The sequence below is a fragment of the Helicoverpa zea genome, chromosome 12, assembly GCF_022581195.2.
Source record: "Helicoverpa zea isolate HzStark_Cry1AcR chromosome 12, ilHelZeax1.1, whole genome shotgun sequence".
NCBI lineage: Eukaryota > Metazoa > Arthropoda > Insecta > Lepidoptera > Noctuidae > Helicoverpa > Helicoverpa zea.
Window position 1 is genome coordinate 6,844,625 of NC_061463.1, and position 16,755 is coordinate 6,861,379.

The window sequence follows — 16,755 nt, forward strand, 5'->3', positions numbered from 1 at the left end:
CAGAGGACGAGCAGATGACCAATAGAAATACCAAGACATGACTGGCACTCACCTTTAATCGCTAAACGTATTGTTCTCTTTATGGATAAATAACGGGAAAACAATTTACATAACATCTCAGTGAACATGCTTGTAATTTTTGAAAAGATTAGACTAAAGTAGTACATTTCATACAATTTCTTAATTTTAAACCAAAGAATCTTGTGTTGTTTTGTGAGTTTGACAGGAATGTAACGCAGCCCTTTGGCAGCCCTCGACATTTTCCAATGGGTAGCGCATGCGTGGTCTCGCACTCTTTAATGAGCTCAGCAAAAAAGGTCTACAAAGGGTGAATTCGGTTCGCATAGTCATTTCATGATAAATAGGTATTATCAATTTGTGTCAAAACTCACAATATCACATCCAATATCATGATAATATTATGCAATACTTACCTAAACTGCGAAATTACGATAATATCGATGAAAAGTTACCTAAGTTTCTTTCGAAGCAATTATGAATATCATAATTAATTTCAAAATGAATACGGTGTGCAAATGTTTCTTCGGCTATAGATACCTAGATATTCGACTACGCTACCTATTCATACTAAGGCAAAATATTGGTTGGTATATAACCGACAGAAATCAGTCTTATCCAATACTAAGCAATCACGCAAATTAATCACTTTTATAAAATGCTTATGGTAGGTAGATCCTTCATATTTTTTTATGTAGATGACAAAAGATAAACGAACGGCTTGTACAATGATCATAGCTTACTTAAAAATTAAAATATTTTCGAAGAAGGTACGAATGCAGGGAACTTTATCCTAAACCTTTTCCTGTTTGACTAGGTAGGTACCTATGTCGCAATTTCCAACAAACATAAACGCATAGACGTCTGCGTTATCGGTGACCATATAAAAAAGACGAATAAAAATTTGCTTCTTTTTGAAGTTGGTTAAGTTCATTTTCCCAAACATATCACATTCAGTTTAATGTTTCGAAACGAAAACAATCATCATCCATTTCCCAAAAATGTTAGGGTCTTCCAGTCCCACGGAATGAAGGATGAAGCATTGCAGATTGATCGAGATCAATCGATCAAAAGGTTAAGCAAAGTTTGGCGCGGTCGGTCTGTGGTGAAAGTAGGTGACCATCTTGACAAAAAAAACGTCAGAACTAACGCCTATTGTTTGGAAGCCTAACTCGAAAATATTAATTTTGAAAATTATTTCGATACAACTATTTAGGTACTTTTCATCAGTAATATCACAAATAATATACTCATTTTGTGAATATTTCAAGCGCAATTATTAGTTTATGGTATGGGAGCCCCCTCAAATATTTATAATACCTATATGTTTTGTTATAGCGGTTAAAATAGTCAGAAGCCAGTAAATCTGACACCAGTCTAACCAAGGAGTATTGGGTCGCCCGGGTAACTGGGTTGAGGGGGTCAGATAGGAGGGCAAGCCACCATCGTGGCGGTAAGTCCCCTCTTTGAGGAGTGGCTCGGGAGGAGTCACGGCGCCCTCACGTACCGCATGACACAGGTCCTCACCGGACACGGTTGTTTCGGGAGGTACCTGCACCGAATCGGTCGTGAGGAGGCGCCCGGGTGTCACCATTGTGCGGACAGCCCCGAGGACACGGTGGACCACACAGTCCAGGTGTGCCCCGCATGGGAAGGGCACCGCCGGGTCCTCGTCGAGGCTTTGGGCGGCGGCGACCTCTCGCGTCCGGCCCTGGTTCAGGCCATGGTCCGGGGCGAGAGGGAATGGGATGCCGTCGCCTCCTTCTGCGAAGCGGTCATGCTCGAGAAGGAGGAGGCGGAACGCCAGAGAGTACGCACCTCTCATCCCGGCCGCCGCGCTGGACCAGTTAGACACCATGGGCGCCGGGTGTCGCGTGATGACTCCCGGCCACCGTAGGCGTGGGTCTGTGGGCGGTGAGTTCGGGTGGCTCATCGTCCCTCTGTCTGCTTAGACGACAGACCCGTGTCGACGGCGCGCGTTGTTCCACGCGCTCCTCAAAGAGATGTCAGCAACCCCAGCGGGGCCCAGCAGGGCCAAGGCCTGCCGGGGCTGCGGGTTGTTCGAAAGAAATACCGCGGCCCTGGTACATAAAAGGCCTATGACGGAACACGACGGTTTTTAGTCAGTAAGAGTCTGACACTCCCTCACCGCTGCTAACCCACAGCGGGAGGGGTCATTTGATGATTGTTGACGTCGTTAAAAAAAAAAAAAAGAGGGTCAGATAGGACGGTCGCTCCTTGTAAAGCACTGGTACTCAGCTACATCCAGTTAGACTGGAAGCCGACCTCAACATATGTAGTTGGGCTCGGAGGATGATGATATAGCGGCAAAATAAAATTTGGTACATACATACATCATATTTGAACCACTTACTATCACGGTTTTTATGATACAGCTTGGTGACCGAAAACGAAGTCTAAACCAATATGCAAACTAATTCTAGGTATGAATGAACATATGTACATGTATGGAGAATGTACATGAGCACGCTCAGGCACGGACGTTAGTTTCGAAAAGAGTTCGAAAATCTAGTTTTACGAAAACTGTAATGGAGTCTCGGGTTTCTCTTTGGGTTTAGCTAAAAATCATAATAGGTACCTATGTCACGAAACTTCGAGATGGCACAGTCGACTGAAGCGCCACTGCACTCACTTAAGTTTCCTCCATGAAACTCACTATGTTGATCCGCAAATAATCCATCTGACCACAACACAACCAACTAAATTACTTACAAAATGTATGGCAACATAGTATGAAAATAAAACATACTAAATGATAATTGGCAACACTAAAATATACCTCGTCAAAAGAAAAATGCCGCTGCCAAGAAGAAACGTAATGATAAAGGTATTTTGATAATAATTATTACTGTTACAATCATCATCTTGTGTACATATACTGAGTGAGTGTTTAATTTTGGTATTAACTTTTGTCCGTTTCAAATATTTTGAACAACTAATTTGTTGAAAACACTTTGTTTTAGGTTGGTTTTCTGCGTTGACAGTGGAATTCGCGTATTTTCTTTTACAAGTCAAGTACACAATAGAAAATGTTCGAAATGGTAAGTATATTTGCAATTATGAGTCCTTTGTAGACAGTGATTACATTAATACAGGTAACAAACATAACGATAATGTCTTTATTTTCAGAACACAGCTGAACCTATGCAGGTGGATGTTCCACCTGAAGATAACGAAAACAATGAAACCGAATGTTATGTGGTTGACAATCCTACTCTGGATCTGGAAACATACGCCGCTTCTTATACTGGATTTGCTAAACTGTATAGACTGATGTTTGTAGCCGACCATTGTCCTTCCCTCAGATTGGAAGCTCTGAAAATGGCTATTTCCTACGTCATGACAACATATAACGTAAGCCTTTACCAAACCCTTCACAAAAAACTGGCTGAGGCAGTTGCATCTGCAGGCTTGCCTGATGTTGCCGTACAAATGGGTTCACAAGATATCCCAGTCCTGGACACTATATGGATTGAATCAAAAACCAAGAAGGCTGCTATAAAGTTGGAAAAATTAGATACAGACCTCAAGAATTACAAAACAAATTCAATAAAAGAGAGTATTCGAAGAGGTCATGATGATCTTGGTGACCATTATCTTGATTGTGGTGACCTCACAAGTGCCCTCAAGTGTTACTCAAGAGCCAGAGATTACTGTACAAGTGGCAAACACATTATAATGATGTGCCTAAATGTTGTGAAAGTTTCAGTGTATCTGCAGAACTGGGCTCACGTTCTTAACTACGTATCTAAAGCAGAAGGCACTCCAGATTTCAATGAAGTCCCCGGTAAAGACTCTAACCAGTCAATACTGACCCGTTTAAAATGTGCTGCTGGTCTAGCGGAATTAGCCACCAAGAAGTACAAGTCTGCTGCTAAACACTTCCTAGCAGCCAGCATTGATCATTGTGACTACCCTGAACTTCTTAGCAGCAATAATGTTGCCATTTATGGTGGATTGTGTGCACTTGCTACATTTGATCGTTCTGAATTACAAAAGCAAGTCATAGTTAGCAGTTCTTTTAAATTATTTTTAGAGTTAGAACCGCAGTTACGTGACATAATTTTTAAATTCTATGAATCTAAGTATGCTTCCTGCTTAAGGCTATTGGATGAAATAAGAGATAATCTACTGTTAGACATGTATTTAGCTCCCCATCTAAACTCACTGTACATGCAAATAAGGAACAGAGCATTGATTCAATACTTCAGTCCATACCTGTCGGCTGACATGCGCTTGATGGCTGCAGCCTTCAATCGCACTGTTAATGCTCTGGAGGATGAGTTAATGCTTTTAATACTAGATGGCCAGATCCAAGCTCGTATTGATTCCCACAACAAAATATTGTATGCTAAAGATGTGGATCAAAGGAGTACTACTTTTGAAAGGAGCCTGGCCATGGGAAAAGAATACCAGCGAAGAACTTCTATGCTTATTTTACGTGCTGCAATGCTCAAAAATCAAATTCATGTGAAGGTGAGATTTGAAACTTAAAGTTGTTTTATGATTTGAAATAAAAATAGCTATGTGAAATTAAAAATAATAAAACATGTTTTCAGAATGTTGGCAGAGACACAGGCCCACAAAGTGGTGAAGCACCAGGATCCAGCACCAGCCTCACTCCACGTACATTTGACACAGTGCCGTTGTGATGAATTTACTCATAGTCTACTTAAAGTTTTGTCGTGACAATTTAAATGCCACTATCAACCAATTTAGAGCAAGCATTTCATACAGATGAACATTGTTGGACTTTTTTGTTACTGCTCCTCTCTAATTGGATTTATATTGTCACATGAAATCAGATCTTATTTTTAAAAAGAACTCTTTTTGTGTACTGAGTATCTGCTTATGATTTTTTGTTTAATGAGACTGCAGGAGTAGGTCCGCAAAGTTTCAACAGTTTTGCCATTGCAAACTACTGATAATTATTGTTTTAAGGAAAATGTTTTATCAGCAATCACAGAAACATGAACAGCTGGTGCAAGCATTCTTTCTCAACATTGTTTATACTGAATTATTCTATGTAACCACAAAATATTATGTCTACGTAATTTTTAATTAAAAAGTAAAAGCATCAATTGTTTCACTTATTCAATACTAGCCGTTTCTCTTGCTTTCACTTGCGTTCCGTGTAACCTGCTTTAGCGTACCTGGATTAAATATCGCCTATATCATCTGGGAATAATGTAACTACCCAACTAAAATATTTTTTTAATTTCAATTTCATTGTACTACAGTACTTTCAGAGCCTTTTTCGGATCCGGTGCAAACGAATGCGTTTTTCAAGTATAAGTGCTACACCTACCCACATTTCTATACAATGGGTCTTAAAGTAGTTAGGTACCTATAAAACGCTATTCGATTTCTTGTGTCAGGGGTATTTATGGCGTAGTTGTTTAAGGGTTACGGGGGCGATTATTTTTCGTTTCACACTAAGATTTTCCGCTATATCGTGCGTGCATAGGTACAGCATTCGGACCCCGAAAAAATTTGTGTCTCGTGCGAGAATAGAGTCCGGAGCACAGCATTTCTACCTATTCACAATAAATGTAACGGGTTGCAACCCAACATTTAACATGGCAACTTTTGAAGGACCATCTTAGGAAGTCAGTTTAGGTGTTTATTAAAACCAAAACTTCCGGTGTTGGGATAAAATATAGACTGTCGGCCGAGGATACAGACTACCAACATCAATACCTAATTTAAAGTCGCTTCAGTAGTTACGGTGCAAACATAAAACACGTGTCCTCTTTATGATAAAGTATAAACCAGCTTCGCCTGTGGTTTCACCCGCGCCCCGTGGGAACTAATTCGTTGATAACAAAAATAAATTCATCCAGTAGTTTTAGAAACAGTTATAATAGAGCCTCATTATTTGCACCTTTATGCCTACATTATTATTTAGATAGGTATGTAAACAACCACAGCATTGGGCATCAAATAAACATTAGACATTCAGGTACCATTTTAATTTATTTTATTAACTATCTTTTTCACTGCACGTAATTGGCTGAAGACAAGTTGGACAACTTCCATTCGCGACGCCAAAGGCAGGGGGCCGGCTACCAGCACATGCCACTAACCACTGAAAAAAAAAGATAAATAAATTTACAGGCTTTTAACAGCGCCCTAGACTCATTTCTCATATCAGGAAATGAGCATGCCACTTATGGGACGGACACGACTGGAGAGACCGATATTAGCATGCTCTTCGGTGCAGGGGTTATCAATCATTAACGTCCAGGCTGCCTTGTGAAAGTTTCGAAAACCCACAGTGATAACGGCACAAACTGGGAATCAAACCCGGGACCTCGTGACAGTGTGCTATGTGACAACTAGACCAACGGGATAAATATGATGTTACAAGACTTTAAATTGTCACAAAGATTTTGGAAAGAAAGAAATAAACCAAAAATTTTGGAATAAGAATATAATTATTAAATTGTGGAATCAGGCTGAAATCCATGACATCAAATGTTAAGAAAAATATTTTTAGTGTTAATTCTGTGAGACAAACCTTGGTACTTCAGAATTAACACTAAATATATTTTCCTAACATTTAAAGTACCTAAGTATATGATTATTGTGGGTAGGTACAGGTAATAGGTATTATACCTGATACAAACAGGTCCTATGGTAATAAACCCCACACAATGAATTTTGACAGAGGGGTAGTGGCAATCCAGGAACATCAGGTAGACTTGTGGATAAACATATTCCACATGCTGCAGAGTTATCATCTTCACTATCCATTTTTGGAACCTCAGATGTACTTGACGTGGGATGTGGAAATTGACTGAAATCTAAAAACAACATTTTTTTTAAACTAACTTATGTAGCAAATGTTTAACTAAGCGCTAAGTATCATAGTAAATTGGAAATTACCAAATATGGCCATAATATTATCGACAATATTTTTATCATGATCCCAATGGAGAAGCCCTGCCTGTAGCTTATTGTGCCAACACTCTGACTGACCAACAAGGTGAATATTAGTGGCAAAGCCTTCAGGAGTCACCTCCACATGCAGCCATGTCCTATCATCTGAAAGATATCTTATTTTTAATTCAAGCTTCTATCTAGCTTGTAACGTTTTAAGCCTCTCTGTAACTTTCACATTAGCTTAACAGGCTGTACAGTCAGCAGTATTAATACAATCATCAATTCTCTCTTAATAATAATAAAAATGAATGTTATATTCTTGTTACAATAGCACTCCAAACTGACCAAGGAATATTCTTCTGTAAGTATCCTTGAATGACTTTACAATTGGTTCCATAACAGTACAAAACTCATCAATATTTTCTAATTCATAAAAATATCTAGCCAGGTCTTTCACATTCTGATTGAATAACTCAGTAATCTCTGTGATACATCCAAATTCATGTTCATGTGTTGATGAGTTGGGCAAATTTATGTCTGATATAATCAAATGTTTAGGGCCTTTGTACTGCACTTTTATTTCGTGTTCTCTATCATCATCCTCTATTACAATTTTCAAGTCTCTCATAGTTTTACCAAAGTACAAGCGAAGTGTTCCAAGACTGACTATAGTTTTTATTTCATTTAAAATGTTTTCATCAAGCAGGTTCGATTTTACCAGTTGTATAAGTTGTGTATTCTGCTGCAAAGAATCGTCTAAACTTTCTAAAACTGATAGTAAATCCAGGTCTTCTTTAGTTTTAGTAGTAGAGCTATTCAGCCCCAGTTTATCCATTTTCTTTGGCAAAAATTATAAGTGATCTTAGTTCAAATCTTGATTTTCTGCTTCGAACAACGGCAATACCAGAACACCTTATCCTTACTGACTTACGACTTTTGAACCAATAATAGATTTGTTTGTTATTGTAGTGATTGACGTTGACGAGACAAGATGATTGCTTGCGCATTGCGCATGGCCATTGGCCGTTTGACAATTTGACATTGTCAAATTTATGCTGACAGATAATTAAAGAAAGTTATAAGCATAGACATAATATAGTAAACAGGACTGCGCGTTTTTACCCAAAAAACGAGCCGAGTGAAACAGTTAGTACGGAGGCCGTCTGTCCCTTTCTAATAGGGTGACTATGAGATTAAGCTATGTGAGACAAATCCGAAATTGCTAAGATTATTAAACACAGATTGGTATTGAAATTTTAACTTACGCAGTTTGTGACCTTAAAATACTAATATAGGCTTTTAATAATTAGCGGGAATTAGCAGTATAAAAGCAGGAAGATTCGAAGTGAAGACTGTTTTTTTTCTATTTTTGCTTCATATATAGACTGCTCAGCCGTTTATGTCGCCTTTCTTCATTTTTTGGGAAGCTATAACAATAGTACAACAGTTTTAAAATCCATCACCTATATTTTGACTCATCACAAGAATTCATGGGCACCCTAGTTGTTTGATTTACGAAAATGTTATTATTAGCTAACCTGTGGAACGATATATTGCAACCACAATAGGGTTCACTTTTACAAGTATAAACGAAACACTTTTTCACCATTTTAATAGTTTAAATTGATTTAATACAAAAAATATAAACAAAATTTTAAATGCTGATTACGCGCCAAGAATGTTCAGGGTTACCGCTAGAAAATAAAAAAAAGCTAAATCAAAATTTATGTTATTTATGTTTTAAGAATAAATACGAATAAATTAATGCGATTGTTATTAATTTGTTGACTTACAATTGTTAAAATAAGATAAAAATATAAGTGATTCAATTGTTTTTTTGGGAAGACAAAACTGTTCATCACAACATTTTTTTATGCTGGCAAGGTGTTAGAAAGAGACAAACGGCCTCCGTTCTAACTATCCCTCTCGGCTCGGATTTGCCTCTGTGTATTATGCAACCAATTTAGTACCTTATTGCGTTGGAATAGAGTTCATTTTCGTAAATATATATTTTGAGCGTGCGCAATCTAGTTTAGTATATTACATCTATGGTTATAAGTCATTGTAAAGCCCCCAGTACACGTTGGCCTGTGTTGGCCCAATCTTTGCAATGCACAAATGTTGGCCACAATCAAATGGTGTTTACACATTGGCGCATGGCTCATTGCTGCCTGGCAAACCACTTGCGATGGACGTCGAGGTAGTTACGGCTGCGGCTGTTTATTTGTATACTACACTACTATATTTATACTATACTGTACTACTATATTTATATTATACTACACTACTATATTTACTACTTTATTTATAGTAGTTATACGCAACACAAAAGTGTACTATCCTCAGCGGCCGGTGACGAACTAAACATTGGCCGAATGTGTATACACCACACGCCAAGCTGGGCCACGATTCCTTTGATGTGTGCCCAAAAAACCGACAACTCGCCGAATGCGCGCCAACCTTGACAAATGTCCGCCAACCTGCACCAATACCCCGTGTACACATTGGTGATGGCGTGTATTGGCCGCACTTGGGCCAACGTGTACTGGGGCCTTAACAACCCGAACACCCCACCCGAACGCAGTTTCCTTTTCTCCCCAAGTTTCTCAGTAAAAAAATAAACAATAATAATTAAAAAATCGTGCCAAGGTAAGGTTGATTGAAAGATATTAATGGAATTTCATTCTGGGTCGAACAAATAAAACTTTTTTATTTATTATGATGGTAGCTCCAGTCGTTCGTCGATCTCCCCAACGAGCGAAGGGACCGCCTATCTGACCTCCTCAACCCGGGCAATCCGATATCCCTTTTTTATGGGAAATCATTAAAACCCATCATTTTAATTCGTAGGCCTTTTATTTTACGATTCCTTTGATGTGTGCCCAAAAAACCGACAACTCGCCGAATGCGCGCCAACCTTGACAAATGTCCGCCAACCTGCACCAATACCCCGTGTACACATTGGTGATGGCGTGTATTGGCCGCACTTGGGCCAACGTGTACTGGGGCCTTAACAACCCGAACACCCCACCCGAACGCAGTTTCCTTTTCTCCCCAAGTTTCTCAGTAAAAAAATAAACAATAATAATTAAAAAATCGTGCCAAGGTAAGGTTGATTGAAAGATATTAATGGAATTTCATTCTGGGTCGAACAAATAAAACTTTTTTATTTATTATGATGGTAGCTCCAGTCGTTCGTCGATCTCCCCAACGAGCGAAGGGACCGCCTATCTGACCTCCTCAACCCGGGCAATCCGATATCCCTTTTTTATGGGAAATCATTAAAACCCATCATTTTAATTCGTAGGCCTTTTAGGTACGAGGGCCGCGCTAACTCTTTCGAACAATCCCGCAGCCCCCATCCGATATCCCTAGGTAGGAATGGTTGCCAGACTTTCTAGCTTTTGACTACCCATAACGACCAAGACCAAGTATCAAAGATGTTCAAATGATGGCTGGGAACCACCAATTTAACTTGCTTTCCGAAACTCGGCAGAACTCTTCATGACAAAATAGTGTCACCCATCCTGGGGCCCGATTCTCCTAATTTTACTTAAGTGACATACGATTCACGTTCGACTGAGATCCAATCCCGACTCAATTCTCATTGAAGCGTATGTGGCATTCCGCAATTTTTTCTTTGAAATAAACGTTTTTATCCTTTTCTGTCATTCAATACCTAATGAATCATTTTGTCTGCAAATGATTTACGATTGCAATATGTGCAGGGTATGCGAATAACCCGGGCGCCGCGGGCTCAGAGGCGCCGCAAGCGCCCATGCCAACGCCATACAGGCTTAGGGCTGGCAGATTTCAGAGGACGATCACTCGATTTGAGAGGATAAGAAGTCAAACAGGTTTTTCAATAACAATCGTTAAATCCACCAACCAAGCCAATTCCTAGCCTGCCTCGCCTTCATCAACTACGAGTTGAAAACATAAATGAGATTGCTTGCCTTGTATGGAAGTTTACCTTGTAGAATTACAAATAGACAAGCATTTCCTGCAGAAGTCGAAGTGTCCCAAAACTCAAAAATTTTCGCACTCGCCGCCGCCGAAAAGAAGCCGCTTTTTACGGTTAGCTACTTCATTATCCCAACGGCAACTTCACTTTACAGGGGCCCGATTCTCCTATGTTAATAATGTCAAAATCGAATCGCAATATGATCGCAAATTCGCAATAGCAGTTTTAACCATATCGGGCATTCTGCTACTAATAAAAGACCAATCGTATTCGATTGACATTTGATTGGTGTGCGATTGGTCTGCTATTTTGGTGATTTAGGTCCATACGGTAGTTTGCTGGGGCCCGATTCTCCTAATTTTACTTAAGCGTCATACGATTCACGTTCGACTCGATTCGACTGATATCCAATCCCAACTCGATTACGATTGAAGCGTATGTGGCATTCCGCTATTTTTTCTTTGAAATAAACGTTTTTATCCTTTTCTGTCATTCAAAATTAATCATTTTGTCTGCAAATGATTTACGATTGCAAAATGATTGTACAGCAAACTACCGTATAGACCAAAATCACCAAAATAGCAGACCAATCGCACACCAATCAAATGTCAATCGAATACGATTGGTCTTTTATTAGTAGCAGAATGCCCGATATGGTTAAAACTGCTATTACGATCATATTGCGATTCGATTTCTATTCGATTTTGACATTATTAAATTAGGAGAATCGGGCCCCTGTACAATCATTTTGCAATCGTAAATCATTTGCAGACAAAATGATTCATTATTGAATGACAGAAAAGGATAAAAACGTTTATTTCAAAGAAAAAATAGCGGAATGCCGCATACGCTTCAATCGTAATCGAGTCGGGATCGGATCTCAGTCGAATCGAGTCGAACGTGAATCGTATGACGCTTAAGTAAACTTAGGAGAATCGGGGCCCAGTTGTTTGTATTTTCTAACATTTTTTTGTCAACTATCAAAAAGGTAGCGCCGTTTTAAAGTCCTATTACTAACAAGAAGGTAACTCCTAGTTTCCATATGAGCTTTCTTATTTATGACCTTCGAAATACCTTAAGTCACAATCTTTCAATACTAGGTACTACATGAGCTAGAGACGGCCCTGATTTTTCATGTAAGGAAGCACCTCATTGAATTTAAGTAGCTATATGGTGACAGCCTTTTTATCGTCCCACTGCTGGGCACAGGCCTCCTCTCACACGGAGAAGGATTAAGCATTAATCACCACGCTTGCTCGATGCGGGTTGGTGATTTCAGACTAATAGTCCAGGTTTCCTCGAGATGTTTTCCTTCACCTTTTTATCAGCCATTGGTGTCTAAGATATACTTAGAAAGTACATACAAACTTAGAAAAGTTGCATTGGTACTTGCCTGACCTGGATTCGAACCCGCGCCCTCATACTCGGAGGTTGGTTCTTTGCCCACTAGGCCACCACGACTGTCCTATATCTATACTAATATTATAAAGCTGAAGAGTTTGTTTGTTTGTTTGAAAGCGCTAATCTCAGGAACTACTGGTCCGATTTGAACAATTCTTTCGGTGTTAGATAGCCCATTTATCGAGGAAGGCTATAGGCTACTTTTTATCCGGGTTCGTGCAGAGGTTCCCACGGGATGCGGGTGAAACCGCTGGCAGAAGCTAGTGTAGCTATATGGTAATATTAAAAATTAAGTCTTGTTTCATTTTTGTTTCCGGGTTTTTTAATGTTCGTCCGGGTTTGGCGAAATTCGAAATGGCAGCCCTACTTGGAAAGAGTTTAGCTTTCCAACAGTGAAAGAAATTTTCAATTAAAAACAAAAGAAAAAAAAGGCAATTTCTTACTAATATAGATTATTTAATTAGGGAAAATATAAACAATACATTATGTACAAATTTTATTAATTCCGCGATTAGCGGGTTTCAAATGTTGATTGAGCTTGTTGCCCTAAAACTAAAAAATATTTAACTATTTACTTGTACTAAGTAAAACGTCTACAGTAAACATGCAAGCTAAAACACACGTAAGAATATAAATACCTACTGACCACTGTAAATAAAATCACACATTATTTCATTATTCAAAAAGTTAAAAATTAACACAAATACCTACACAACAATCTTTAAAATGACTATTACAATTAAGAATTTCATATTTTATTATGAGTAGCTAATAATGATAAAATAGTATTATTTTGGTGTCATTTGATTTCATTTTTGTAAAATACTATCACATTAAGACACTATGTAGGTACATTTCGTTTTAGTATAAAAGTACTTATTACAGAGATGGCTCCTGAGTTGGCCTAACAAGTTTGGTTTCAACCTTCACCATGTCATCACCTCTATATAATTCAACTTGTAAAATAGAAAATACTTGAATAACTTGTTTGATTTCTGGTAAATCATTTGTAGCATTCCATGTTAATTCCATTTTAGAGAGCCTTGAGCATCCTTCCGTTTTAATACATTGGTATTTCCCTGGAAAATCCTGAAAATTTCAAGGTTTAACTTATTATATTGCTATCATATTAACAGCAGGATTACTTATTAGTTACAGTCAGCAGGATAATTATATTGAGTGAAAAAGGTATTAACAACTTACATTATTGAAAAATATTCTTCTATTTAAACCCATGGCTATTATAATAACATCAATATATTTTTCTCTCACTTCTACAACAGCAGCTTCAGTCAGTAATGGTGACTTCATTTCAATGTACTTCAGTGTATACATTTCTGTTGACAATTCACCAGCTTTTTTTGCATTGTATTTTTGCTTGTTACATTGGGCTGCGATCATACGAACTTTGTCTACATCCCATTTTGGGGTCTCTCTATATTTCAAACTTGCTGCCAGCAACCTGAAATTAGTATCACAAGGTATTGAAAAACTAGAAATTGGAGTTGGTTATTTATTGGATTCAAACCATAGTCATACTAACATTACTCATTAGTTTAAAAATATTTTCTCACCTGTGCACCATAATATCTGCATATCTTCGTATAGGGCTGGTGAAATGTGTATAGAGTGGAACATTTAAAGCATAGTGATGAAAGTCATCATCATGACACCCATCAGCACAGAAATATTTAGCCCTTGTCATAGGCTTTGCACACAGCATGTTTAAAACCATCACTTTGCCTTTGTCTGTACAGTCTGGACCAACATGTTCCAAAAGGGAACGATGCAACTCACCAGCAGAGTTGATATTTAATTCAATACCCATTGGTTTCAAGGATTTAGCAAGTTGTTTCAACATGTACCCACTGGGTTTTGGGTGACATCTCAGAAATGCTAATGATGGGTGATCCTCTCGAATTCTTTCAGCTACAGTCATATTAGCAAGTAACATAAATTCTTCAATAAGTTGATGGCTTTCTTTACTCTCGTATATCCAAAATGAGTCTGGCAAGCCATTAGCAGCATTCAAATGAAAGGAAACTTTGGCTTGATCAATTCTTAAAGCCCCACTTTCAAAACGATCCTTGCGGAATTTTGCAGCAACACTCCCAAGAATTTTTATTACTTTTGATATATCAGCATATTCAAAATTATTATATGTTTCAGGAAAGCTTGTTTCAGAATCCTCTTTATCTTCCAGTACTGATTGAGCATGTTCATATGCTAATTGACAACAAGAGTTAATTACTGTTTTTGCAAATCTATGACTTAGAACTTTTCCATCTTTAGTTATCTCCCAAAAAACTGAAAAGGCTAATTTGTCAACCCCGGGAAAAAGAGAACAGAGCATACAGAGATCATCAGGCAACATATGATAAGCTTTTTCCACCAAATAAATAGTTGTTGCTTTGTCTGCCACTTTTTCATCCAATATAGTGTCTTCTGTTAAGAAGTGAGCAACATCAGCTATGTGAACTCCAATTTCGTAATTCCCATTTTCCAGTTCTCTACAAGAGACAGCATCATCTATATCACGACAGTTAAATGGATCAATACTGAACACACACAATTTCCGACAGTCCTCTCTTAGTGATATCTCCTCTTCAGGAATTTTGTAATCTAATCTTGGATACAAATGTCTGACTTCGGGACCAAATGGCTTGACATCTAAATCGGTTTGAGCTAATATTGCTTTTGTTTCTGTTACCATATCTCCAGATTGGCCTATGTTACAAACGATTTTCCCCATAGCAAATCTGGTATCTGTCCATTCCAATATTTTGGCTAAAAACAATGTATTCTCATAAGTTTTGGCATCATTATAAAAGTTGTCAGGCCAACTTGTGAATGGTATGTTAAGCCTTGGAATTCTGAGATCACGTGGAATGAACAAGGCTCTCTGTCTATTTTTATCAGGCATCAACTTCAGAGAGCCTATGCAGGTTCTGTTGTGAACTACTTCCTTGATATAAACTACTTTTCCTTTTTTCTGTTTGTTGTCATCATTGCTGTCTTCATTATCACTGTCTGTAAACTGTACAACTACAACATCGCCTTCTAAAGCACGGTTACGATTTTTTATTCCATCAATAAGAATATCTTGTTCACTTCTGTCACTGCTAGAAACATATGCATGTTGGAATTGTTTAGGATTTATCCTCAATACTCCTTCAATAAAGACATTATCTTTTAGCCCAGCTTCCATTCTCTCTGCTGAGATGTAAGGGTCAAACTTAATATCACCATTTTCTTTAGCTTTCTTTTTGTTTTTCCTTTTATGTTTAGGGGTTGTGTTGACATCACTGTTATCTGCATTTTCTCCTGTTAAAAATTTGAAAGGTTCCGTACTTCTGACACTAAAAGATTTGCTAAGTAATGGATGTTGTAGAAAATTTTGTATGCATTTAGGAGTCATAGAGTCAACTAAAACTACTGGTGAGCTTGGTATACTAGCTGATGTAGGTCTTTGTGTTGCCTGAAAATTTGGAGTGTTGGGTAAACTTGCAGCATGTTGAGCATTAGTCAAATACTCTCTTGAGTCCTGCATATTTTGCGAAAGCTGAAACTGAGGATGATGACGAAGGTTTTCAAGGTACCGAGAATTAGTAGATGCATACAATGGACTTATTTGGTGTGCAAAAAACTCGTGCAATGATGCCTCATCGTTTTGGGCGCGATGCGACTCGGATGTCTGTGGTATATTCATAGCTTCTCTTGAAGGAATTTTTAAATTCTTTATTCTTTCTTTTTTCTTTGAATGTTTTCGTTTTGGATAGGCTGGGCTGTCTCCTTGGTCTACTTCATCGTTTTCACTGTTTATATTTATGTTTTGGCACTGAGTGGATATATCACTTATCGTCGAATTAGTATACGTCTGGGAATTTATTCCTGCAGCCTCACCTTGTGATTGTTTATGCCGTGAAAGCGAGGCATGCTTTTGAGCTTTTTTCGCTGGACAGTGATTCTGATGTTCTTGAATCCTATTGTTGACTGAACTTTTAGAACGAAAAGGTTGCGACGTGGAAAGTTGGGCACCCGATGGCCTGTTTACGTCAAAATTTCTTTCAGATACACAATCACACAGATGAGACATCGTTAAGAAATTATTAAAAAACTTGAACTTAATTTGATGAAACAACAAATTTCCATAAAAACAAATATAACGTGCAATTAAAATTTTATGGACTTTTTTATATCTACCAAAATTTAAGGTTGACAAATTAGACCAAGGTTACCAACCTAAAATTTAATATTACAATTTGTTATGAAACATTATGAAATTAATTGAAATAAGTTTAGTGTTGTACCTAAATGCGTAAAAGGTGTGCGTAATGCGGATAAAATAATGCCACCTCATGTGGCCCAAGGATCGCGAATATTATTGAAATAAAATTTTATTAAACTATAAACTGACATCGACTTGTTTTTTTGCGAATGTGGCCATGCGAGAGGGGAACTAATGC

General features: G+C 38.1%; 3 protein-coding genes across 5 annotated transcripts; 1 reads left to right on the forward strand and 2 right to left on the reverse strand.

The window, feature by feature from the left end:
* The first annotated feature begins 2,778 nt into the window (after positions 1 to 2,778).
* Positions 2,779 to 5,120, forward strand: LOC124635045 (COP9 signalosome complex subunit 1). Of its 2 annotated transcripts, none has more exons than XM_047170819.1 (4): positions 2,779 to 2,921; positions 3,003 to 3,080; positions 3,169 to 4,515; positions 4,599 to 5,120. In XM_047170819.1, the coding sequence occupies exons 2-4, from the start codon at positions 3,069 to 3,071 to the stop codon at positions 4,689 to 4,691; spliced, it is 1,452 nt and encodes a 483-aa protein (XP_047026775.1). In that variant the 5' UTR covers positions 2,779 to 2,921; positions 3,003 to 3,068; the 3' UTR covers positions 4,692 to 5,120. The 2 variants fall into 2 exon arrangements, with proteins under 2 accessions (XP_047026775.1, XP_047026777.1); XM_047170821.1 differs by having other exon boundaries at positions 2,781 to 2,866.
* Positions 5,121 to 5,996: 876 nt separating this feature from the next.
* On the reverse strand, positions 5,997 to 7,985 carry LOC124635385 (E3 ubiquitin-protein ligase FANCL). 2 transcript variants are annotated; one of them, XM_047171265.1, is made up of 4 exons: positions 7,270 to 7,972; positions 6,928 to 7,086; positions 6,658 to 6,845; positions 5,997 to 6,127 (listed from the first exon to the last, which is right to left on the reverse strand). In XM_047171265.1, exons 1-4 carry the CDS (start codon positions 7,757 to 7,759, stop codon positions 6,023 to 6,025), a joined length of 942 nt encoding a protein of 313 aa, XP_047027221.1. In that variant the 5' UTR covers positions 7,760 to 7,972; the 3' UTR covers positions 5,997 to 6,022. The 2 variants fall into 2 exon arrangements, with proteins under 2 accessions (XP_047027221.1, XP_047027222.1); XM_047171266.1 differs by lacking the exon at positions 6,928 to 7,086 and having other exon boundaries at positions 7,270 to 7,985.
* A 4,739-nt stretch (positions 7,986 to 12,724) lies between these two features.
* Positions 12,725 to 16,532, reverse strand: LOC124635233 (DIS3-like exonuclease 2). Its single transcript, XM_047171088.1, has 3 exons — positions 13,864 to 16,532; positions 13,493 to 13,751; positions 12,725 to 13,378 (listed from the first exon to the last, which is right to left on the reverse strand). The coding sequence occupies exons 1-3, from the start codon at positions 16,383 to 16,385 to the stop codon at positions 13,169 to 13,171; spliced, it is 2,991 nt and encodes a 996-aa protein (XP_047027044.1). The 5' UTR covers positions 16,386 to 16,532; the 3' UTR covers positions 12,725 to 13,168.
* Between the last annotated feature and the right edge of the window lie 223 nt (positions 16,533 to 16,755).

What these genes read in the sequence shown, in the direction of transcription:
- LOC124635233 (XM_047171088.1), bottom strand. Translation starts at nt 16,385, where the DNA reads ATGTCTCATCTGTGTGATTGTGTATCTGAAAGAAATTTTGACGTAAAC. An exon ending in GCAGATATTATGGTGCACAG is followed by an intron (nt 13,752 to 13,863) that starts GTGAGAAAATAT and finishes TACTAATTTCAG; the next exon opens with GTTGCTGGCAGCAAGTTTGA. An exon ending in GAAGAATATTTTTCAATAAT is followed by an intron (nt 13,379 to 13,492) that starts GTAAGTTGTTAA and finishes TGAAATTTTCAG; the next exon opens with GATTTTCCAGGGAAATACCA.
- LOC124635385 (XM_047171265.1), bottom strand. Translation starts at nt 7,759, where the DNA reads ATGGATAAACTGGGGCTGAATAGCTCTACTACTAAAACTAAAGAAGAC. An exon ending in TAATATTATGGCCATATTTG is followed by an intron (nt 6,846 to 6,927) that starts GTAATTTCCAAT and finishes TGTTGTTTTTAG; the next exon opens with ATTTCAGTCAATTTCCACAT. An exon ending in ATAGGACCTGTTTGTATCAG is followed by an intron (nt 6,128 to 6,657) that starts GTATAATACCTA and finishes TTTTTTTTTCAG; the next exon opens with TGGTTAGTGGCATGTGCTGG.
- LOC124635045 (XM_047170819.1), top strand. An exon ending in AAAATCAAATTCATGTGAAG is followed by an intron (nt 4,516 to 4,598) that starts GTGAGATTTGAA and finishes ACATGTTTTCAG; the next exon opens with AATGTTGGCAGAGACACAGG.